Source organism: Sciurus vulgaris (genome assembly GCF_902686455.1).
Source record: "Sciurus vulgaris genome assembly, chromosome: 3".
NCBI classification, from domain to species: domain Eukaryota; kingdom Metazoa; phylum Chordata; class Mammalia; order Rodentia; family Sciuridae; genus Sciurus; species Sciurus vulgaris.
In genome coordinates, this window is record NC_136463.1 from 63,700,713 (window position 1) to 63,724,767 (window position 24,055).

At 43.9% G+C, this 24,055-nt stretch overlaps 1 protein-coding gene across 1 annotated transcript in view; it reads left to right on the forward strand.

Annotated features, from left to right (window-relative positions):
* Window positions 1–2,666: 2,666 nt before the first annotated feature.
* The window catches only part of PITPNA (phosphatidylinositol transfer protein alpha), a 37,361-nt gene continuing 15,972 nt past the window's right edge, over window positions 2,667–24,055 (forward strand). Inside the window, exons 1-6 of the mRNA XM_079130997.1 lie at window positions 2,667–2,925; window positions 6,555–6,585; window positions 11,478–11,623; window positions 14,994–15,085; window positions 20,186–20,193; window positions 21,384–21,458. Of these exons, the coding sequence (XP_078987123.1) occupies window positions 2,906–2,925; window positions 6,555–6,585; window positions 11,478–11,623; window positions 14,994–15,085; window positions 20,186–20,193; window positions 21,384–21,458 (372 nt within the window). The 5' untranslated portion in view covers window positions 2,667–2,905. The remainder of the gene's footprint in view (window positions 2,926–6,554; window positions 6,586–11,477; window positions 11,624–14,993; window positions 15,086–20,185; window positions 20,194–21,383; window positions 21,459–24,055) is intronic.

Sequence of the window (24,055 nt, forward strand, 5' to 3'; positions counted from 1 at the left end):
GCAATAATTCCTCTCATCTTTCAGATCTCATCTAAACATTGCCTTCTTCCAGGGTCTTCCCTGACCACCCAGCTATTGTCTCCCACCAAAGCCAGTCACCCAGTTCAGCTTCCTCATAACAGTAAGCTGAGCACACTAGTGTTCACCTGTAATCCCAGTGGCTTGGGAGGCTGAGGCAAGAGTATCACAAGTTCAAGGCGAGCCTCAGCAATTTAGCCTTAGCAATTTAGCAATTTAGCCTAAGCAACTTAGCAAGACCCTGTCTCAAACAAAAAATAAAAAGTAAAAGGGTTGGGGATGTGGCTCAGTGATTGAGAACTCCTGAAATTCACTTCTGCATTTCTTTGTATTATGCTTCCCTCCACTCCGCAAGGGAAGGACCTTATCTTGCTTGGTCATCCCGGTATCCTAAGTGCTTTGAAAAAGACCTAGATCAGGGCCAGGGTGCTCAATCAATATTTATTGAGTGAATGAGTAAATGTAGTTTCCTGATCTAGACTGCAAGTTCCCAGGAGGCAGGATTTGGTTACTTCCTGGACAGAGCCTGCACAGGCATTTGTCAAAGAACTATCCATTGGTACTATGTAAGAGAAAAAGCCCTGTGCTGGAGGATCAGGGTACCAGGGACCAGGGATTTATTCTTGGACTTCAGATCACCATGTCTTCTTTTTTGGTCTGGGCTTGGATTTCTGGGGCCTTCCTTACTTCCACTCTAGGATTTGATGAATGAGTGGCCAACATGTACAATACTCAGGGTGATGGGGCACCAGTAATGAATTGGCAACTGTATGGTACCTGCCTCATCCTCCCTTTCCAGGTCCCCTATCCTAAGCAGCCCATTTACTCACCACTTCAGCTGGATGGCCCTTTGAGCTCCACATACTCAGTGAGTCCCACTCTGAAGTCATTATCTCTCCGGTGTCAATCTGCCTTCCTGTGTCTCACTGAAGGCAGTATTGTCCATCCAGGCCCCAGGCCAGACAGCCCCAAAATTTCCTTGCCTCCTCCCCTCTCACCTTATCACACTCTCAATTAGTCAACAAGTCTTGCCCTTTCTCTCTCTCTCTGAGGTGGGGATTGAACCCAGGGGCACTCTATCTCTGACCTATATCCCCAGTCATTTTTTATTTCTATTTTGAGAAAGTGTTTCACTAAATTGCCGAGACTGGTCTCCAACTTGCAATCTTGTCTCCTGGTTAGCTGCACTGTCGTGCCCTGCTAAATCTTGGTCTTTTTACCTCCTGGATGCTCCCTGAACTTTAGCAGCAGTCTCCTAAGTGCTCTCTATGTCTATGGTCTGGTCCACTCCATTCCTCTCTTCCCCTTAACTTTCAGAGTATTTACACACTAATCTTGCTGACATCACTGCTAGAAACCCTGAAATGCCTTCCCAAGGCCTAGGGTGGATTCCAAATACCCTGTCACCACCCGCCTACCCCTCCCCACTTCCTGCAGCTCCTCAGCTCCTCTAGACCCTGACTTCCCTAAGGACTGAATGGTATCTACCTGTTCACCCTCTCAACAAAAACCCAGGCTTGCCTGCCTGGTGTGGTAGCACATGCCTGGGATCCCAGCAACTCAGCAACTCAGAAGGCTGAGCAGGAGGATCACAAGCTGGAGGCCAGCTTCAGCAAATTAGCAAGGCCTTAAGCAACTTAGCAAGACTCTGTTTCAAAACAAAAAATTTAAAAAAGAGGGCTGGGGTTGTGGTTTAGTGGTAGAACACTTGCCTAGCATGTGTGAGGCATTGGGTTCGATTCTCAGCACTGCGTATAAATAAACAAATAAAAATAAAGGTTCAAAATATATATGTACATATACATTTTTTTGTGGTGCTGGGGATTGAACCCAGGGCCTTGTGCATGTGAAACAAGCACTCTACCAACTGAGCTATATCCCCAGCCCCCCCCCAAATGTTTAAAAAACAATACAAATAAATAACAAATTAAAAAAAAAAAAAAAAAAAAGACTGGGGATGTGGCTCATGGGTAAAGTACCCCTGGGTTCGATCCTCGGTACCAAAAAACAAAACAAAACAAACACAGGTTCTGGTACCCAGCAAGCACTCTGCAAATATTTACTGAATGAATGATGTGACATTATAACTGCTGGGTTAAAATCTCAGCTCCATCACATATAAGTTGGGGACTTGGGCACGTGTCTTAACTTCTGCCCTCTTCTCACACTTGTAAACGGGGACAGTAACAATAGCTTTCTGGTAGCGTTGTTGTGAAACGTCAAGTACTTAGAGGAACTTGCACACACATTAGGTTATTATGTAATATTTTTTCCCTATGCTGGACGTGAACTCAGGGCTTCGTGAATGCAAGGCAAGCATTCTATCACTGAGTAGACTCAGAGCTCTACATTCTTTCTTCTTTCTTTTTTTTTAACTCAACTTTTTCCTGGATCTCAACAGGAGGACCCATCATACAGGTGCATTCGTTCCTGGAGTAGAGAACTCACACTTGACACCCTGCGGGACACCTCGACATCTGCTCTACCTACCACCCGGGTCTTGGGGCACGCCCCAGCCCACCTCGGATGCCTACGTTGACGCCACTGCCCATTTAAGGAGGGAGGGAGGGGCGGGCCCGAGAAGGTCCCGCCTTCCCGTGAGGTCAGCGCGCACCTATGCGTGTGACGCTCTGGTTGCCGCAGAGACGCCCCGCCCCCGCGCGGCGCTGCGGAACCGGAGCTCCGGGCGGCGTCGGCAGCGGCGCGGGAGGCGGCGAGGCCAGGGCTGCAGGAGCCGGCGCGGCGCCTCAGCGAGAGCGGCGGGGACCGAGCAGACCACGACGAAAGCGCACAGGCAGCCGGGTCGGGCCGCTGCTGGGAGAGCGGCCGCCGGGAAGCGGGCGGGAAGCCGGGCGGGCAGCGGACAGCCGCCGAGCTGCGGAGCGACATGGTGCTGCTCAAGGAGTAGTGAGTGACCGGCCGGCGGTGCGGAAGCGAGGAGGAAGGGAGGGTCGGAGATGACGATCAAGGAGGCTGATGCCGGGCGGAGAGGATGAAGAACGCGGAATGGGCTGTTGGGCGGCCCAGAAGGAGAGCAGGGGACCTTAGGGGCTGGACGGGGCCTGACGTGGGGCCACAGGGGCTGAGAGCCAGACAGCACTAGAGGTAGGGCCCAAGGGAGAGTGAAGGCTGAATAGGCCTGAGGAGAGGCCAAGGAGACAGTGAGGGCGGGATAGGGCCTGAAGTGGGGTCAAAGGGACAGTGAGAACCTGGCAGGACATGAGGAGGGGTCGAGGGAATTCAGAGCACTGGATGAGACATGGGTGGTCCTATAGTGGGGGCCGAGGGGATGAAGGAACCAGCTAGAACTGTAGAAGGGGCTGAGAGGACCTGTGGGAGACAGAGGAGTTATCTCAGGGACCAAGAAACAGTGGGACAAGGGCAGGCAGAGCTGGTGAGCTAGGCGGTAGTGGGGAGGGCTGAGAAGTAAGGGGCAGGAAAGCTCAGATAAGAGAGCTCTTGGAATGGAGTTGTGATGATGAGGAGTGCTGAGAGGGAACCTGGAGTATGTATGTAGTGTGGCCACCTTGACAGCAGGGGAAGGATTGCAATAAATGGACACTGTAAGAGATCTAGGGGGTCAGGGCCAGACTTGGGTGACAGAAGGGAGATAGAACAGAAGGGGCTGAGGTCCGGAGACCAGAGTGACAGTGCCCAAGTGGTAGCTGCAGAAGAGGAGACATTTGGGAAAAGCTTGGGATGACTGTGTTGAACTTAACACTTGAGTGAGGAGTTCAGAAAATATTGGGCAGTATCCAAAGTGATATGAGGGAGTTATGTGATGGAAGATGACCAGAAAGTTACAAGGATAGAGGCTAGCCCAGAGAATATGTTGAGTTGTGAGGAGAATATGTTGAATATGTGAGTTGGAGGTGATGGGGTCCAGGGCAGGGGAAGTCTATCTTTAGGAGATTCTCAGTCTTGGTGCCAAGGGATGGGAAATTTCTTTGAGAAACCAAGACGTTTTCCGTAAAAGCATTAGTTGAGGAGTGACATTGAAGGGTGAAGGAGTTCTTAAGTAATGCCTTGGGATGAGAAATTGGTGACTTTTGCCAGGGGTTGCAGGGAGGTGGGTTTACTTTTCAAATCCAGAAGATTGGATGACAGGTGGGGATGTCAGGATTGCTTAATCTTTCAAATACAAGTTGGTCCATTCCTGAAGTTCATGGTTTCAAGTAAACATCACAGGACACCATTTCCCCCAAATGGGAGATTGGATGTGTGAGAATTTATAGTTAAACTGTGCTTCCCTGGAAGGAGGGTAAGTGGGCAAGTGGTCTGTTAGAGCCCCAGAAGTCCAGAAGTGGGAGATGTCCAGGTAGAATGAAACCCTTGAAGCTCTTGTTAGCAGGCAGGTGTATAGAGGGCTTTTCCCATTTTGAAGTGAAGGCACTTAGTTGGTCCCCTTCTGGCTTGCTTCTTGGAGGTGTTTAGGATGTAGTGTGAAGTTTGGATAACAAAGCAAGAAGAGATCCAGGTGTCATCCCAGTTTGACATCTCATGTGAAAAGCATTATTTGGAGGTCCTGTCACCTCTGTTTCTTGACACCCAGACTCAAGCCAGAGCTCAAGGTTCTCCAAGAAAGGGAACATGGTACATTTTAAATCTTGGGTCCAAATGAATAGACTTTTCCCATTTTTCTGATACTCTTTCCTATGCCTAGAATCTGTAGAAATCAGTAGTTTTGAAAAGAAGGTCAGACAGGAGAAAGAAGGGTCTTTTAGACGAGATCTAAGTGAATTTTGAAGGGAGGTGCTCGTTCTTATTCTTTGTTTTCCTATCCTTGATGCCTGCCAGGGAAAGGCCCAAGGTGCTGGGATGCAGAGCTGCTTGCATTTCCTTCCTGCTTGACTTCTGCCCTGGGTATGCATCCCTGGGCAGGGGACAGGGCAGGAGGGGGCCATCTGAGAGATTTGGCTATGTCTGCAGCACTGCAGCTCCAGGAAGGGTGCGAGTGAAGGTCACACTATAGTGAGCATATCTCCAGTCTCAGCCAGCTGTGCCTCTGTGGCCCTGTCTTTTGGAAGTGTACCCTATTGCTGCTGAAGTTGTTTTGTTCCTAAGGAGCACAGGAGAAATGCCTGGTGTGCTGTTGTAGTGAAAGCAGCCTCAGAGCATTTGTGAGGAATTGGCTGATACCAGTCTCTTTTAGGGGGAGACTTGGGTCTAAAGGTTGTCCCTGTTGATTTTTGTGACACTTCCTCTAACAGGATTCTCCATGATTTGATTTCTGCAAATTCTCGGATGTGATTTTTGCTGTGTTCTTGAAGATAAAAGATGCATTGTTTTCTAGGAAGTTTCTTCCAAGGGTGCAGAAATTCTGGCCTCCAACTTGGGAGGATTTTTCTGCACCATTGGCTTTCTCTAATGGGAGGAGTGCATTAGTGGTAGCATCCAGTAAACCAAAGGATTTATGTTATTCAAGTAGTTTGGAGGAAGGCAGTAAATACTTGGACTCCATTATGTTTTTCTTGTTACTTTTCTGCTTGGCCTTTACTGTGACGCTTTCCTCCCACCCCTCTGTGTGCTTCTTCCTCTGACCCCTCTGTTGTTCTTGTTTCCTGAGGGACCTTTTTGCAACTAGGAAATAGCAAGCTTTCCCAGCCTGGAGCAAGAAAACATGTTTGAACCCACTGCATAGGAAGAAGGACATAGCAGCTCATGCTTCACCAAGCAAGCACACAAGAAGCAGAAGGGCCCAGCGGGTTCCAGCAAGGCCCCAAGAACTGAGAATTTAAGCTTTGAAACTGACTTGACTTATAGGAATACATCCAAGACTTTTTCTCTCAGCTCTCTTACCTTGCAGCAGTGAACTGGGGATTAGCCATTGATCTGCATTACAAAAGCAAGCCACCTAGAGAAGTGCCACTAGCCTTTTCACCTCTGTGGAATTTTGTCCCTTGTGGGACTTTGCTGGCCATGGCTTCTCCATTTGGTTATTGCTTATACTTCTAACAGATGGTGACCATTGAAATGGAGAATAAGAAAGGGATCAGGTGGGGTGCATTTGGACAGCTTCTGGAAGTCTGGTGGTTTCATGGTAGTAGTTTGTATTGTAATGTCTGTTCCAGAGCAGAGGTGGTTAGTATGTACTCTTAGGGTAATTAAATCTCCAAGGAACTTGGCCCTTTCTCAGTCTTTCACCTTGAGGGCTGTTGGTGGGTCCATAGAAATGCAAATCCCCAGAACCTGATTCTTTGGGTCTGAATCCTAATCATGTTGGGTCTTTCTGTGCTAACCTCTCTGTTCTACTAGACTCAGGGGAGATGGGATGGGTGAGGGAGTAGGAGCAAAAGACAGCTTTAAATGTGAGTCAGAGGCCTGGGAAGTAACTGGTGGGAATTCAGGTTTGCATTGAACCACAGGGTTCTAAATGGAATGTCAGAAGGACTCAAAGTGTCCCATTTCCTGCTGGATTTTTGTCACTGAGCATAGTGTCATTCAACAAAACATTGAATACTGTTCTAACATGATGCTTTAAGAACCTGTGGCAGTTTCAGAGCCAGAAGTTCACATTCTTTTTCCTTCTCTTGTAGTCGTGTCATCCTGCCTGTGTCTGTAGATGAGGTAAGTCCTTTTTCTTTCTTGCACATAGTTGCACATTAGTTTTTGTGACTGTTGGCTCAGGTGGACTGGGAGTGCTCATACTCTTTATACAGTTTTCTTATTTGTTCTAACAGTGTTCAACATGAATTTTCCTGGTGCTGGTTTCAGTTGAAGGAAAACACTTGGTTAGTGCAGCTGGGCAACTTTGTACAATCGGCCCCAAGCTGTTGGCATGCTGGATGACTTTGATTACCAGCCATCTTTACCGGTTGGGACTGTGCCTGTCTGGGGACGTTATTGATTGGGTTAAGTATATGCATCTCTGGGACCTCCATGACTCTACTAGAAAGTGTGCATGGCTCTCTCTGGTTATGCAACAAACTAGCAGGGCAGGAAATCTCTGAGGCCCTCCTATGCCATGCAAGGTGACTGCTGGAAAGACCGAGACATAGAACCCTCCTTTTACGGAGGCCAGAGAGATGGGCTTGGCTTACCCTCTGTCCTTTTATGGTTCTTGGGTCTGACGTCCCGATGTGTGTGGATCTAGCAGCAGCATTGCCACAGAAGGATCATAGGCCATGCTGACTCAGAGCTGGTCTCTTGGACAGCAGAAAACTGTTACAGAGCCTCCCTGGACCCACCCTTTCTCTGAACTTCCTCTCCTCTTCTCTCCTGGATCAACCTTGTTCTTTGCTTCCTTCTGAATTCATAGGCCCCACCCCAGCTTCCAGTGAAACTTGAGTTCGAGTGAAGTTTGTCAGCTAATATGTTGCCCTCAATCAATGGGCTGCAATGCCAGTGGGAGCTCCTATGATAACTTCTACTCTTTTCCAAATAGGAACTGGATCTTTGAAACTAGGCCAACAGAGCCTGCTGGACTCTAGATGAGACAAATATTCAAACTAATTGACCTCTAAGAGGGGTGAGCAGGCATTGGCCTTCTAGAGGATTGTCCAGTGATGGTCTGCATGTCTTATAAGAACTGTGGAAGCCTGGCAGATGGGGACAGAGGCAAACTTGAACATGAGCTGGGGGCTCTGAGAAGTATAGATAAGAGAAATGAGACTAAGCTGGGACTAAACTGGGTGTGATGGTACATGTCTGTATTCCCAACTGTTCAGGATGCTGAGGAAGGAAGATCACTTGAGCCCCAGAATTCAAGGCTAGCTTGAGCCAACATAGTTAGACCCTACTTCCAAAGGAAAAAAAAAAAAAAGAGTGGGTGAGGAGGAGAGAGAAAGAGGGAGAGACAAAGGAACTGGGAAACAGGTATTGAACTGATAGGGGTTGACTTCGGGGAGGGGTTTAATCTAACTCCTTTTGGGGCCTTATTATATTTATTAAATATAGTGAGTGATAAATTTTTTGTACTGAAAGGCTAACCAGGAAGGCCCAGCATATCCCTTGTCCTGAAACTTAGGAGGGATCCAGCAACTTCCTCTCTGCTGTACAGGATCAGCCCATCCCTCAATCAGGAAGCTATCTCCAAAGAATTTGGAATTTCTTCAGTGTAAAGGCTCTAGCAGAAACTTTTAGAGGGAGTTTCTTGATGAACTAAAGGGTGAAAATGTCTTTAAGAAATGCTGTAGATCGGGCTGGGGAGATAGCACAAAGCCCTGGGTTCGATCCCCAGCACCACCAAAAAAAAAAAAAAAAAAGAGGAAAAAAAAAAAAAGAAATGCTGTAGACCAAGGAAGTTTCCAGAAACATCTCTCTGCTGTTCTGCAGTAAGACTGGAGGGGCCAGAACTCTGACTGCTAATGGTGGGGCTGAAAGCAGGAGAGGAACTCCTACATTGAGAGCATCCGTGGGGCTGGGGAGGTAGCTCAGTTGGTAGAGTGCTTGCTTCGCAAGCACAATGCCCTGGATTCAAATCCCCAGCACTGAAAAAAAAAAAAAAAAAAAAAAAGCCATCTACCCTACATTGAGAGCATCCACACTGGCAGTTTTTAGATTGTGATGTTCTTTTTGAGGGTTTGAGGAAGAGGTGGGGCAGGGTGAGGTAAATCAAAGCCTAAAGTTTAAGCAAAAGCTTGGGAATTATGTGCTGGTTAAGATTCATTTCTCTGTGTGGTGATGGTCAGCCTGTTTCTTGTTAGCTGACAAGAAAGCAACTCATGGCCTGGTAGGGTTGAAGCTCTTCTTTTAATGGTTTGAACCTTAGTTCCAGAAGACCAAAAAATGCTTGAATGGGGAGTCTGAAGAAGAAATAAGTAATGATCGAATCTCTGAGTCTGTCAGTAACTCCATCCTGACTCATGGTTCCCATGGGAACAGCCCAGCATCATGTGACTGATAGATTCACTTCCTAAATTGGAGGCCATGACTTGAGGCCCTTGGAGCTTCTGATTTGGGGGAAAAAGAGAAAAAAGAAAAGAGAAGGTCATGTTTTATAATCATCCTGATGGCCTGAATCAATATTTGGGGGCAGAATTAGCTTCTGGCTAGCCAGAGTCTTTGTCCTCACATTGCTCAGGGTTCCTAGGCATTCTGCAGCACAGCAAGAAGCCCTGGCTGTTTGACATGGGTATTTCAGTGCATGGTTCCTGACCTAGGCCAGCCCACCTTGGACAGGACTGCTGCTTCATTTCAGATTTCATGGCACCATCTCCCTATGGTACCTGACGTGACAAGGCCATGTGGGTGGAACCAACAGCTGTACTGTTTTTTATGACATGTTTCAATATTTTTGGTCCACCCATGATATCTTCCTGGGTTTCCATTCCCAGATTGTCAAGGTGATGGACTGTCTTAGCTGAGTGTCTTAGGTCTTTGGGATAAGAGAACAAATCTCAAGGTTAGGGGAACATTGTCCTAAGCTTGAGGAGGCAAGAATCCTGGTCTCCTTAGAGTTCCTTATCTGATTTAATGGGCTGACCTCCACCCGTACCACCACTCAGTCTGAATCCGGCAGCTCTTCCAGGTTTTCAGAGTCATCTATGTCAAAGGAAACCCTGCTGACATGAAAAGTGTCCCTCACTGTATAACCTGTTCAGGCTGGTCTTACTTTCCCCTTTGGATTAACAAAACTGCCTTCACGTGTCTCATGGGATTAAAGGATCAGAATATCAAGAGAGATTAAAGGGGGAAGATGCCAGCCAACAGGCTGATCCTCTTAGAACCTGCCCTCTGATTCCTGCAGCTAAAGAGAAACCCAGGGAAGACAATTAGTCTCTGTCTGGAGTTCCCCTCCCTGAGTAGCACCACTAGCTGGCAATCCAGTCCCCTCCTCTAGGCCCTCTCCCCAGCCAGCCCTTTAGGATTGCTGAGTCAGGTATTCTTCTTTAAAACAGAATTCCTTGCTCCTTCTTAGGAATCATTGGCTCAGCTAAACCCTGACCCACTTGATAGGGGTTTCATGTGTACCTTAGCTAGTTGGTGGAACTGGAAAGGCACAGGAACAATTTGGAGTTCTCTAGGAGCATTGAGGCAGCACTGATGTTGCTTAGGATTTGCAAGGTCAAGGTGACTGGCTTTCACCCAGATGTTCTCTTTATGGGATTAACTGAGCCATGATCGCTTGCCTGGGTCTTTCTTTGGCATTTTTTGCTAGGTTTTTGCTTTGGAAATTAGGGCTTTTTGAACTTTGTGGTGAACAGTGAATTGTCCTGGTCTGCTGTTTCGCCTTTCAGACTCTGCTCAGAAATTTCCCTGATGTGCTTAGGAAGCTGTTATAGATCAGGCTTCCAAGCATAAGGTGAAGCAGCCCTAGAAGCCGCCTTTGCATCTTGCTCTTGCCAGAACTGGTGGCAGTGGTAGATGCCCGGAGGTACAACAGAGTGTTTTAATCTCAAAGAGAAAAAAACAAAACAAAACAAAACAAAAAACCCTTGTTTTTTACCCCTGTGAGTACCAGGAGTTTGGGGGAGTAGAGAGTGAGGGTGAGGGAAACCTTAATCTGCACCCAACAACGTGTTGAACAATCAAGTACTTGTTTTTCTTTTCCTCATCCTACCTAAAATGTGCCTGGTTGACACTGGCAGCAATGGGGAAAACACATCCTTTGGTGTAGGTGTAACTTTTAGCATCATCTGTTGCTGTACATTCTCTCTTCACTGTAGTTTTCCCTTGAGACAGTTTCCCTCAGAGAGAAGTGGGCAGAAGGGCTAGGCCTGGGCACTGCCCAGGTCACTGGCCCAAAACACCAAGCTGTCCTGTGGAGGTCAGAGGAGGCCAGTGATCTTGACTGGTGACTTGATAGGGTGGCATGTGACCCAAATAAAGGAAAACCAGGCTTTTGCCATCTAGTAACTGCCAACCCAGAGGGGGCACCCAGCCAGCACAGACCAGGGAAGGAATCTGTGCTGGGAATCTAGCAAGGGAAGAAGGAACACTTGCTTCAGCCCCACCAGGAATCTGGAAAGCCTCTGGAGGTTTGGTTGTCTGAAATATTGTTCTTTGAGCTAGCAGGGTAGGGAGGGCCTCAACACTACAGAAAAAGCAAGTCGGTAAGCCAGTTTTACAGAGAGGTTGTGATTTCAGAGTACTGGTCAACCTTCTTTGACAAAAAGTCATATCTTAGGATCTGTTTAAGTGAATGGGATAAAGAAATTTCTAGCAACCAACGCAGATCCTGTTTTGGGGTCTTAATACCAGAGATAGGTTCAGAGCAAGCTACCTTAAACTTTATAGTCTGTTTTCTAGATGGTGGTATAAAATTAAGTATATTCCCCTGCCTCTTTAAGCTCAATGGATGATGTGAAATTGGAAGGATGAAATTAAACACGTCTGATGGCCGAAGAAAGGCCGTGGAACAGCAATCTCAATTACTCTAAGTAGAAGTAGGGAAGGCCTGGTGTGAAACTCCAGGATGAGCTTCTGGATCAGGGGCCCCCAGAGCCTACTCTGACAGTTACCAGCAGCTGCACTCCATGTAACTATTGAGAATAATGCCTGTCTCTCTGTTCCTTTAGTATCAAGTAGGACAGCTGTATTCTGTGGCTGAGGCAAGCAAAAATGAAACTGGAGGTGGTGAAGGCGTGGAGGTCCTAGTGAATGAACCCTATGAGAAGGATGGTGAGAAAGGCCAGTACACACACAAGATCTACCACTTACAGAGGTATGTGACCATGGCAGCAGGGCAGAATGGTAACCTGGTTTAAAATTGGTGGTGATAGTTAATTGCCAGAGGTTGCGGGGGCACACACCAGTTTATTAGCTGTTTGTTCAAGTTGCTTCACTTGTGAGAGTGAGCATAGGTGGTATTCCTTTGTTCATTTAAAGATTTTTGTTAATTAAAAAAAGAAAATTGTATTTATCTAACCAGACTCCCAGTCCCTCAGAGTGTTTTATTGTGGGCCCTTCCATCATCAGTGAGTGTGTGTGTGTGTGTGTGTGTGTGTGTGTGTGTGTGTGTGTGTGTGTGTGTGTGCATGCGCACATGCATATATGGTTATTTCTTTTATTATTTTACATAGAATCATATTATAGTACTATTCTGTTCTTTGCTATTTTGTTATGTATCATAACTTTCATTATCAGCATATTCTGCCTCATTTTTTTAAAGCACACATAGTTTTCATAATATCACATTGTACAGATGTGCTATAAGTTGTTTAACCAGTCCTCTCTTGATGTACATTTATAGTCATTTCCAGATGTCTGCATACTGTAGTAAAATTGCTTCTGCATAAATATTTTTAGATGTACTTGTGTGTGTCAACCTATAGTAAGTGTTCCTAAAAGTGTAATTGCTTGTTCAAATAGGGTTTTAAATTTTGGTATTGTGAAATTAGCTGCCAGAGAAATTTTGGAACTTCTCTTTCAATCAAAGGCATACATATTTTTAAATGACACTTGAACTGACCTGTGTACCCAGAATCCATATAAATCCATACAAATCCACACAAATTTGCTGAATCCCTAATCAAAATGAAAACATTTCAGTAAACTATGAGCCAACCTAAAGGGCACTGGAAACAGTAGTAAATGTATACCAACTTTAGTGGAAATCAAACCAAGTTCTTTTAGAAACTAACCAAAACTGGAAAAAAAATAAACCTTAATCTTTTTTTAAAAAATTATGGTAAAGTGTGCATAACATAAAATTCACCATTTTGAAGTATACAGTTCAGTGACACTAGGTATATTTATATTGTGTTGTATCTTAAACCTAAATCTTAGTTCCTAGTCACTATCAGAACTGACATCAATTTCATTTTCATTGGTAAAAGTCCCTGATTTGCTGTAGTCTGGTGCCCTGGCACTGAAACAGTACTAACCCAGAGGAATGCAGGATTCTGCAGGCTGGAACAGGAGGAGAGCAACTCTGTGCAGTGGGAGACACTCAACATGCTTCTGTTCCTTCTTACTGAACCCTTTGTCCTCCACTCCTCCATCCAGACTCTCAGTTGACTGCCAGCCAGTCCTTACTGAGGAATTGACAGTTGGTTAAGAAAATACTGTCAAGATATGCCTTCCTCATAGTCTATTTGTATTTTTAAAAGAAGTCTTTGAAAAGAGATAGGGAGTTTGATATTTGAAGCAGAAGAGACCAGTTGGTTCTTCAAGACTTGGTGCAGCCAAAATGGCAGGGATTAGGGGTTGTACATAAGAATTATTAAACATGTCCTACCCTCTTCCTTATAGGAGAGAGAATAGATGTTGAGCTGCTACCTCTTTTCTTAATACCAAGATAGCCAGCTGTGGGGTGGGGGACTCTCTACGTCTGTCCTCATGGGGACAAAAATCTTCCTAGCAAATTAGTTTCTCTTGACTCCGTCTCCTTAGCATCTCTAACATATCCATTTCTTGTCTTTGTGTCTGAACTGGATGACTTCAGCAGCTCTCAACTGCTCTCCCTGCCTTCCAGTTCTCTGCATAGCTGTGAATACTCCGCCTGGAAGATCTGCCACTCCATAGCCTGAAAGCTATAGCTGACTTCCCTTTGCCCTCCTAATGAAGTCTCTACTCTCTGATATAACTTACAAAATCTTTTATGAACTGGCCCTCTGTGTTTTTCTGCATTCCCAGCCTCAGACCTTGCATCAAGTCCTCTGAATGTCTTTCTCTCAGCTTTTCCTGCCCTACTCCCATCTTTTTGTCTAGCTTAGTCCTACACAGTCCCTATTCCATGTGTTCTTGTCATCCTGAATTTCCTGAACATCCTGCCTCGGGTCGTATGCGTCCCCCTGCCGTGTTCTCACAGTGCTCTGCTCACCACCTACCCTGGCCCTGTGCTCACCTCATTGAAACACACATTTTCAGTATTGTCATTTGGCTGGTTAATTATACTCCCCTCTGGACTGCTTGGTTTCTGTGTGTATCCTGGTGCCTAGGACAGAGAAGTGTCGCCTGAATGAGAGTGGCAGTGCATGGATTAATCTCAGAGGCTTGCTTTGAGGCAGCGTTCTACTGGGGTTAGCTCTCTTTTAGGCCTGAGCCCATTAAAGCTGATGAGGTTGCTAGAGCCTGCTGAAAACTTTATAGATGACCATTTAAAAACCAAGAAAGGAATATGTGTGCCTTTAAAAAAAAATATATATATATATATGTAAATATATATATATATATTTTTTAGTTGTTGATGGACCTTTATTTTATTTATATGATGTGCTGAGAATTGAACCCAGTGCCTCACAGATCGTAGGCAAGTGCTCTACCACTGAGCCACAACTCCAGCCCTATGTGCCTTTTTGTAAAACAGAATTAAGTTCATGCCATGCATGTTGTTCTGCAACCTGAAATGAAAATTGAATAGAAGGAAGTATTTGTCTTGGGAGGTAGACAACCCTGAGGCCCTCCTGTCTTCTTGGAGCTTACAAAACCAAACTGGATATGGTAGCACATGTCTATAATCCAGTGATTCAGGAGGCTGAGGCAGGAGAATCTCAAGTTTGAGGCCACCCTTGGCAACTTAACAATACTCAAAATAAAAAAGGACTGGGAATATAACTCAGTGATAGAGCATCCCTTGGTTCAATACCAAAACAATGAAAAAACAAAAGCTTACAAAATAGACTAGATTATCTTAGATCCCATATTCTTAAATTAGCCAGTCATCCTGACCGATAAACCTAGACTGATAGGTTCAGTCCAATGTTGGTAGTATATGTATGGAGTTATCACCTTTGTATCTTATCCTTGTATGTAGTATAGAACAATGCCCTGGACCCAGTGAAGTGTGGAATGGAAAAATGTGGAATGAGAATATAATGGCTGTTAAACCACAGCAGTTAGCCTGAATTCTTATATGCTGTCCTTTTCCTGGTGGGTGTTGGGGCAAATTTTGGGTGGTATTGGTAACCAATCTGGGGTGTCAGGGTCTGGCAGGTGACTTCTCACAAACACTAGTAACTGCTTATCTCATGGAAATTTGCTTTTCAACTCTGCATTGAAGAAGCTTAAACTGACCTGAAGAATGTGATATAAAAGCCCTTTGTCTCCTTTCTCCTCCATTTCTCTTCATCATCCCTTTTTTTTCACTATAGCAAGGTACCCACATTTGTTCGAATGCTGGCCCCAGAAGGAGCCCTGAATATACACGAAAAAGCATGGAATGCCTACCCATATTGCAGAACTGGTGAGTGCAATCTTGGCTAGAAGCTGGAATTTGGGCCCCCAAGGTGGGTGAGGGTATGGACAAGTGAGCTCAGGGATAGGGGTGCATTAGGACTTTACATCCCAACTTCATTTCACAGATTAACCAGTGAAAGGATGAAGTTGGGGGTGAGTGTCAGGGTTGTCCAGCACAACTTGGCAGTCAACTGTGTGCATGTGTGTTTATTTAAAATCTCCAGACACATTTTCTACACAAAATTTAGATCATATGATTATTAATTATTAAATTACTCATTTTTCTTCAGTAACTGGAGACCATTTTCCCTGTCACATGGTAGTCTGTTGTTTAAAATTTATAGCTGGCCACAGTGGTGTATGCCTGTAATATCAGCAACTCGGGAGATTGAGGCAAGAGGAAGCCTGGGCAACTTAGTGAGACTACCTCGAAATAAAAAGATTAAAAGGCTTGGAGTTGTAACTTTGCCCTTGAGGACCTGGGTTCAACCCCCAGTACTGGGGAAAAAAAAAAAAAAAAAGCAAAATTATAATGACTACATAGCTGCATAGTAGTCTGTTATATGTATGTATAGTGGACTGATCATATCTTGGGTTCTTTATCTGTGGATTCCATAAACCACTGATCAGACATACATAGGAAAAGCAGCTAGGCATAGTGGCACATGCCTGTAATCTTAGTGACTTAAGGAGGTTGAGGCAGGAGGATTTCGAGTTCAAGGTCAACCTGATCAACTAGTGAGACTCTCAGCAACTTAGCAAGATTCTGTGTCAAAATAAAAGAAACTGGGGATGTAGCTGAGTGGTGGAGTGCCCCTGGGTTCAGTCCCCAGTACCAAAATATAGGTAGGTAGGTAGGTAGGTAGGTAGGTAGGTAGATTGATTTTCATAGCATGTGCAAGGCCTGGGTTTGATCCCCTAGCACCTCAAAAAAACAAAAATTGTGTGTCAACTAAATATATACAGACTTCCTTTGGTGATTATTCCCTAAATAATATAGTATAACAACTATTTACATAACACTTATATTGAATTAGGCATTATAATTTATCTAGAGATGACTTAAATTATATAGAATGATAAGCAAATACTGTGCCATTTTATATAAGGTATTTGAGCATCCACAGATTTTAGTATACTGGGTAGGGAGGAGGAGCCAATCCTCAGTGGAATGGTTTTTTAAAACCATTCCCTTATTGTTAGTACTGAAATTTCTACTGTGATATATTAACATGTGGCTTAAAAGGTAGAATTTAGACCTAGGAACTCTTGGTACTCAGTCATAGGAAAGACCCTGTAGGGTGACCTCTCTGCCCTGAAGAAGAACCAGGCCCAGAGGTAGCAAAGGAGATATTGATGCTGTTGGGGTAAAGTTGAAATAAGCCTAATTTTTAATGACAAAGAGTTTGGAAACAGCAATTCCCAAATTGTGTTATATACATATGGAGTGTGCATGGCAGATTCTTTAGCCAGAGGGTGGGGGGGGGGGTCATCACTGCTAAGAACATCAAATCGATGACTGATGCTGAACCAGCATGTTTTGTAGTTGAGGGTGGGGATGGAATTATTTTCTTAATATTGGCCAGTCTCCTGTTTGGAATTTCTGAAAAGGAAAGAGTGGAACCTCCAGAAAGAACTTTGTATGCTTGTCTAGACATTCTGGGATTCCTTTTGATTAGTTCAGACTCTCAGCTTTCCAAGATCCCTAAGTCTTGAGGGAAATCTAGAAGTAGATCTTTTGGGCCCTAGCTGGCACTAATTTGTATCCCAGGGGATAAGAATCCTAGAGGTGCCCTGTCTGTGAGGTAGGTGACCTTTTACCCTAACAACCTTCATTTGTTGGCACAATCTAACTCTGGCCTCCTCCTGCCAACATGTACGCTTCACTTACTCTATCTGTTAAGACCTGGTACTACCTAGATGATATGTGATAAGGATGTGATCCTTAGGTGACTCAAGTGATTCTTATTCCATGGACTTTGGAAATTATTAAAGTCATTGCTGTCTTTAGTCCTCCACGTTCCTACAGAGGTTCAAGAACCTTGTATCAGGAGATGCATTCAGTCATTGATGGGACCTGAGATATATAACGCTTATGATTTTATTGCTGTAGCTGAACATGCAAACCTCACAATTCCTTAAGCAGTGGACAGGAAGCTATTAAATTCTTGGAAATGAGACATACACATGTTCTTAAAAGGTCATATGCAGTGTGGCAGGGTGTGTCTGGTCCAGGGCCAAAGGTGAATTTTATTGATGTCTAAAAGAATTGCAGTGAGCATGCGTTGTAAAAGCCTTAGTCAACTTGGCATGGAAGTCACAGACAGTGTGGACTCCTCCATGCCCGAGACAGGGTTCTGATACATAGTCTGTGCCAAGTGAGAGATGCGTAAGAGTGTGCTTCAGCTGGCACAGGCCCTTTTCTACACAGAAATTTTTAGTGCACTTATTGATCCTTGACCAAAAGAAAAAAGAAAGAAAAATATAATTTCCAAATACTTCGTGAAGAGGACAATGAGTGGGGGGAGGATCTCACAGTCACATCCACCTTCTTACAGAATGAATATGTTGAATCATAGACCTGTTCAGTTAGATATCCACTCTTTTAAAAAAAGAGATGTAAACAGGCAAGGAACTTTGCAGTTCCTTCTAGGGTCAATGGAAAAGCAATTATTAGTTCAAACATCTTAGCTTGACCTACCTAAATCAAAGTTTGAGGTGAAGTGATTGAAAGAGCATGGAATAAAATACCCCATGCATTTTGGATGGTTCTAATCTTATTCTGAGAAGATTGAAAACAGATTGGGAATACACTACTATCAGCTCTTTCTGTTCTCTTTATTTCTCTCTCTTTTTTCCATGAAGTTGATGGGTTGAGATGTGAGGGAGGAGGGGTTGGGGGGGTTGGTCTCTGGATGGAAAGAGGAAGAAAAATATATTGGTTTCTTCTTCCATTTCCTCCCACTGACCTCAATCCTTGGCTAGATACAGTATTGCTAGGTTAGGCTTTTAAAATACCTTATTACTGGGGGTATAGCTCAGGGGTAGAGCATTTGCCTAGCCTGTGTGAGTCCCTAGCACCACACAAAACAAAACAAAACAAAACCTTTATTAGTTTATTTGGAAAACCCTATTTTCTAACTGCAAAGGGTTTCCTGAGGCTTTCCTGTGTACTTGGGATTGCAGTTTGAAGAAAAGGTGAATCTCTGAATGCAGAGATGTTTGGACAGGAAGAGGGCTCAAGAAGGTTTGGAGGAGATTGTTTGGTCACATAGGTTGGTGTTAAAGACCAGGAATGGTTATCAGCCACTTTGGTTCAGAAATCCCATTTGTCAGAACTGAGCGAATCTAAGAGGGGCACAGTGACCCACGACTATAATCCCAGTGGTTTGGAGACTGAGGTAGGAGGATTGAGAGTTCAAAGCTGTCTCAGCAATTTAGTGAGGCCCTAAGCAACTCAGCAAGACCCTGTCTCTAAATAAAATACAAAAAAGGGCTGAGGATGTAGCTCAGTGGGTAAGAACCCCTGGGTTCAATCCCCAGTACCAAAAAACAGAAACAAAACTTAGTGGATCTGTTTCTTAGTGTCTCACAAACACTAATGTATAAAAATCTCAAATGCCAATATTGAAATACAAAATTAGTAATAAAACCAGATACTCCTGTTTACTGATTAGGGATAGATTCTTCTACATGGAAAGCCAATTTATAATCTGAATACTAATATGTAATAAAAAATTTCCATTTGGTTGGGTGATCAGATTCCTGAGACTCTTGATTATCATATTCTATCCCTGCAGAGGCCAAACTAGAAGTTTTCTTAGAGAACATGGATGAAGAATAAATTGGTGGTTAATGGGAGAAGCTTAATAGCTAGTGTCATCAAAGCAGGCCAGCCTGACAGTGCTATTTCCACCATAGTGGTGGAGCTGTGTTCCACTGCAGAATGCTGCCAAATTGGCCTCTTTGGACATCCCTCTGATGGCTGTTATACCCATCATTTCCTTTTTTCTAACATGGTTTTTTCACGTTGCTAATAGGGCAATTGTTTCAGTATAGGCCTTTTAGTTATAATCTTTTCTTTTTTTTTTTTCCGGTACGAGGGATTGAACCCAAGGGCGCTTAACCACTGAGCCACATCCCTAGCTCTTTTTATATTTTGAGACAGGGTCCTGCTAAGTTGCTAAGTGCCTCAATGAGTTGTTAAAGCTGGCTTTGAACTTGTGATTCTCCTGCTTCAACCTCTTGAGCAGCTGTGATTATAGGCATGTGCCACTGCACCCAATTAGTTATAGTCTTAATCTGGTACTTCCTTCCAAGAATTTTTCATTAGAATTGGGGAGATTACTGACAATCTTTTGGATTATTTCTAAAGTATCTTGTATATTTCAGCTATTCCTCTTTTCAATTTTAGAGGTAGCCTTAGTTTCACTTATCAAGTGTGGGGGTTTCTTAGCCCTGTATAATTTCCAAACATGGCTATGTACCTTCCATCAGAAACTGAAGTAGCTCCTAAATTCAGAAGGTACAAAATGAACTGGAGGAGAACTGGTCTGTTCCCCAGTGACATGAGAACTGCAGTCATTTTCTCTGATAAATAATTGAACCATGCTTTCTGAGGGGGTTCTATTACAATGAGCAGGCATGCAAAGCATGAGAGGTTTGGTTACAGTGAGAGGAAGGATGCTGTGGGCAGATAGACAGCAGCTGGCCCAAAGTGCCCTGCTCTGTCCCAGGAGGTAGAGATGAGAGGCACCCAGGTGATTCTCTGACAACAGAGTAATGGATTACAGGGCCTAAAGCTGATCAGAGACAGTCCCTTTCCTTGTCCTGCTAGAAAGAACCCAAGGAGCCCGGAATGGCATTTTTTTAATTAAATTCCAGATTTGGTCTTCTGGGAGTTTTGTATGAGTGAAACTTAAGCGGGGTTTGGTGCATTGAGACAAACCCAATTCACTGGGTCCTGGAGGTGACTATGGAATAAGCCGTGGGAGTAGAGAGCTCTTTGTTATTCATGGTCCCTTGGGGTGAGGAGCAGATACTTATTAACTTATTAATCCTCATTAACTTTTTTCTCTCTTATTTTCATGTCCTTGCTTTGGAGCAGTTATTACAGTAAGTATTATCAGGGGGATTGGAAATGTAGATGATTTATAAGAAAAGAAATAAAAATGTAGCTGGGGCTGGTACTATAGCTCAGTGGTAGATTGCTTGCCTAGCATGTGCAAGGCCCTGTGTGTGATTCCCCAGCACCACAAAATAAATAAAAAATCAATAAATAACCGCACTAGAGGTTCTGGATATTCTCTTTTGGAGTTGTCAAGGCTCAGTCTTTTCAGTCCTAACGAAGAACTTGTTAATTAGCATGGGGGCTTCCTGCTTTAAGCTGCATTGGCTTGTGGCTTTATCAGGTGCATCCTGGCTCTGGGTCTTGTACAGAATGACTCAAGGCTCCCTTACTCTCCTCAGGTCATGCCTACTCAGGGTTGTACAGAAATTTTAGTTCAGCTGGCCTGATTGTGACATTTCTTTCCTATTGGGCATCTGTTGACCACAGTGAGCACTGACCTTTGGCAAATTGTGAAGTCAATAAGATTTTTCTTCTGTGACCATCCCCTTTGTCATTGTCCCACCTTCCCACCCTTCAGCATACTCATCCAAGTGCATTGTCTCTTCCAGGGCACTTAATTCCTGTGGAGGTGATAATGGGTTTCTCCTCTTTTTAGCAGTTTCAGTTTTCTTTTTGTTTTTTGTTTTTTGTTTTTTGTTTTTTTATCTTTTACAGTTGTGGTTTTTATAAAGCACTAAGGGAGGGAGACAATAATTAGCATGAAGGGTTATCTCAGCCAAAGGCTAGTTGGGGAGAAAGTTTTTTGTTGGTTGGAGTCTTCCTGCGCGCTCTCCATAATACTAATTAAGCATTAGCACCCTATGCATGAAGTAGTATGGAAGACTGGTTAAATACATGGACAACTTGCTTTTTGACCCAGTTCTGTGATGATCTCTGTGGCCTTGGATGAATCTCCTAACCTTGTGAATGTCAGTGTCCTCTTCTGTAAAGTGGGGATGATTCTATAGACTTCACAGGCTGGAGTGAGGATTCAAGTGGGGTAATGCATGCCTCACATATGATGGGTCCCCAGTGAAGTTAGCTGTTCTTATCAGGCAAGGACTTGAGTCTTCCAGCTGCCCAGGGTCCAGTGATAGGAGACCGTACTTTCCAGCTATGAGCCTGGTGACTGTAAGGTGTTTGTTTTTTTTTGTTTGTTTGTTTTTTTTGTTTTTTTGTTTTTTTCCTCTTCCAGAATGAGTACATGAAAGAGGACTTTCTGATTAAAATTGAAACCTGGCACAAACCAGATCTTGGCACCCAGGAGAATGTAAGTAGTACTTCCCAAGGTCCCCAAGAGTTTCCGGGCTCCAGGACAGGATCTAGAATTTCTGTCCTGTAGCTTCTCTATGCCTGCCGTGGGGTTCTTTCTGTGGACCTCTTTAACCTGGTCAGGAAGGCAGTGACTTCTTGTTAAATCTGTCCTACCAGGCTAGGATTGCCCCATTTTTGACTTTCAAAATGTGATCTCTGAGATTCCTTACTCCACCGTCCTGTAGTGCTGGGATAGGTCTAAAGTGCAGTTACTGGCCACAGAGGAGCTATATTTTATTTTATTAACTGTTTATCAATCTGTCACTCTATTTATTTATGGTATTGGGGCTCAAACCCAGGAGCATTTTACAACTGAACTACATTCTCAGCCCTTTTTAAAATTTTTTATTTTGAGATTAAGTTGCCCATGCTGGTCTCATACTTGACATCCTCCTGCCTCAGCATCCCCAGTCACTGGGACTATAGGCAAGTGGATGTCCTGTTGGCGTGGCATTTTTATGTATTATGTATGTATTTATTTATTTATGTTTGGGTACCAGGGATTGAACTCAGGGGCACTCAACCACAAGCCACATCCCCAGCCCTATTTTGTATTTTATTTAGAAACGGTCTCAATGAGTTGCTTAGAGCCTTTCTTGTTGCTAAGGCTGGCTTTGAACTCACAATCCTCCTGCCTCAGCCTCTCGAGTGGCTGGGATTACAAACCTGCACCACCATGCCCGGCCTTGGAGCAGTTGGTATTTTTAAAACAACAAAATTACAGCTTCTGGGCTGGAGATGTAGCTCAGTAGTAGAGGGCTTGCCTAGCATGCATAAAGATCTAGGTTTGATTTCCAGCTGCACAAAACAAAACAAAAAATCATAGCTTCCATAGAGCACAATTTTTTTTTTTTTTGCAGTACTGGGGATCGAACTCAGGGCCTTATGCTTGCGAGGCAAGCACTCTATCAGCTGAGCTATCTCCCCAGCCCCAGCACAAATTTTTAATAACCACCCCCCCCTTTTTTTTTCCTCCAGTTCAGGGCCTTGTGCATACTGAGCAAATGTTGTACCACTGAGTTACATCCCCAGCCCCCAACCCTTTTTGTTTTTGTGGGTTTATTTATTTGGAGGTAGGATCTCTCCAAGTTGCCCAGACTGGCCTCAAACTTATAATACTCCCACCTTGGCTTTCCGAGTAGCTGGGATTATGCGTATGTGCCACTGTGTTCAGCTAAAATACACATATCCTTTGCCTTAGCAATTCCATACCTAGGAATTTACTAGACAGTTATTTTCTCACATATATATACACAAGGAAATTCATTATACCATTCTTTTTTTTTTTTTTTTTTTGATACTAGGGATTGAACCCAGGGGTGCTTAACCACTGAGCAATATCCCCAACCCTTATTTGTATTTTCATTTTGAGACAGGATCTCACTGAGTTACTTAGGGCCTCGCAAAATTGCTGAGGCTGATTTTGAACTCTCAGTCTTCCTGCCTCAGCCTCCAGAGCTACTGGGTTTACAGGTGTGTGCCACTGCACCCAGCCATTATAGTATTCTTTGTATAGACAAAGATTAAAAACAACACAGGAGCTGGGCATGGTGGCACACGCCTATAATCCCAGCAACTCAGGAGTATGAGGCAGGAGGATAACAAGCTCAAGGCCAGCCTGAGCAACTCAGCAAGGCCCTAAGCAACTTAGCAAGACTTTATCTCAAAATAAAAAGGGCTAGGGATGTGGCTCAGTGCTTAAGCACCCCTGGGTTCAATCCCCAAAACCAAAAATTAAAAAAAAAAGAGCCAATAAAGAACAATCCTCAAGGTATGTTGTTTAGGGGAAGAAAGGGAGGGAATGAAAGGGAAGGTAACTAGGGAATGAGATTGATCAAAGTATGTTATGTGTATGTACAAATATGGCATAATTCCACCATTATGTATAATTATAATCCACCAATAAAAATATATTGTTCAGTGAAAAAAGCAAGATACAAACATTGTATATATTTGCTAGTGTTTGTATTAAAAATAAAAGCTGTGCACAAGGATAGACTGTAGCAGCAATGTCTGTTACTAGAGTGGACCTGAGGGACAAGCAAGAGAGTCATTCTTCATTGTATCCTTTCCTTACATTTTGAGTTTGTGTTACAATTTCATACAATGTACATGTACAGCCTGATCAAAATAAGCATGTGGCTAAGCAGGCAACATCTCCAGAAGTATTTAATCTTTACTAAGGGGGACATGAGGAAACAATGTAGGTATCCTAGGAGCCCTGAGGGTGTTTTGACCTATGGAAATGGAACTGAGCCTGAAAAATCAGATTCATTCTCAAATTTATGGCTACTTAAAAGCCAATCTCCTATTCCTATACTTGTATTTTTTGGTGATGCTAGAGATTGGACCCAGGACCTCATACATGCTGAGCTACACTCCCCAATCCTTTAAAAAAATTTTTTTTTTTGAAGCAAGATCTCACTGAATTGCCCAGGGATTACAAGTGTGCACCACCCTGCCCAGCTTCTTTGGATATTAGTTTAATATTCCTTATCCAAAGTACGTTGGACCAGAAGTGATTTGGAATTCAGATTTTGGAATATTTGCATA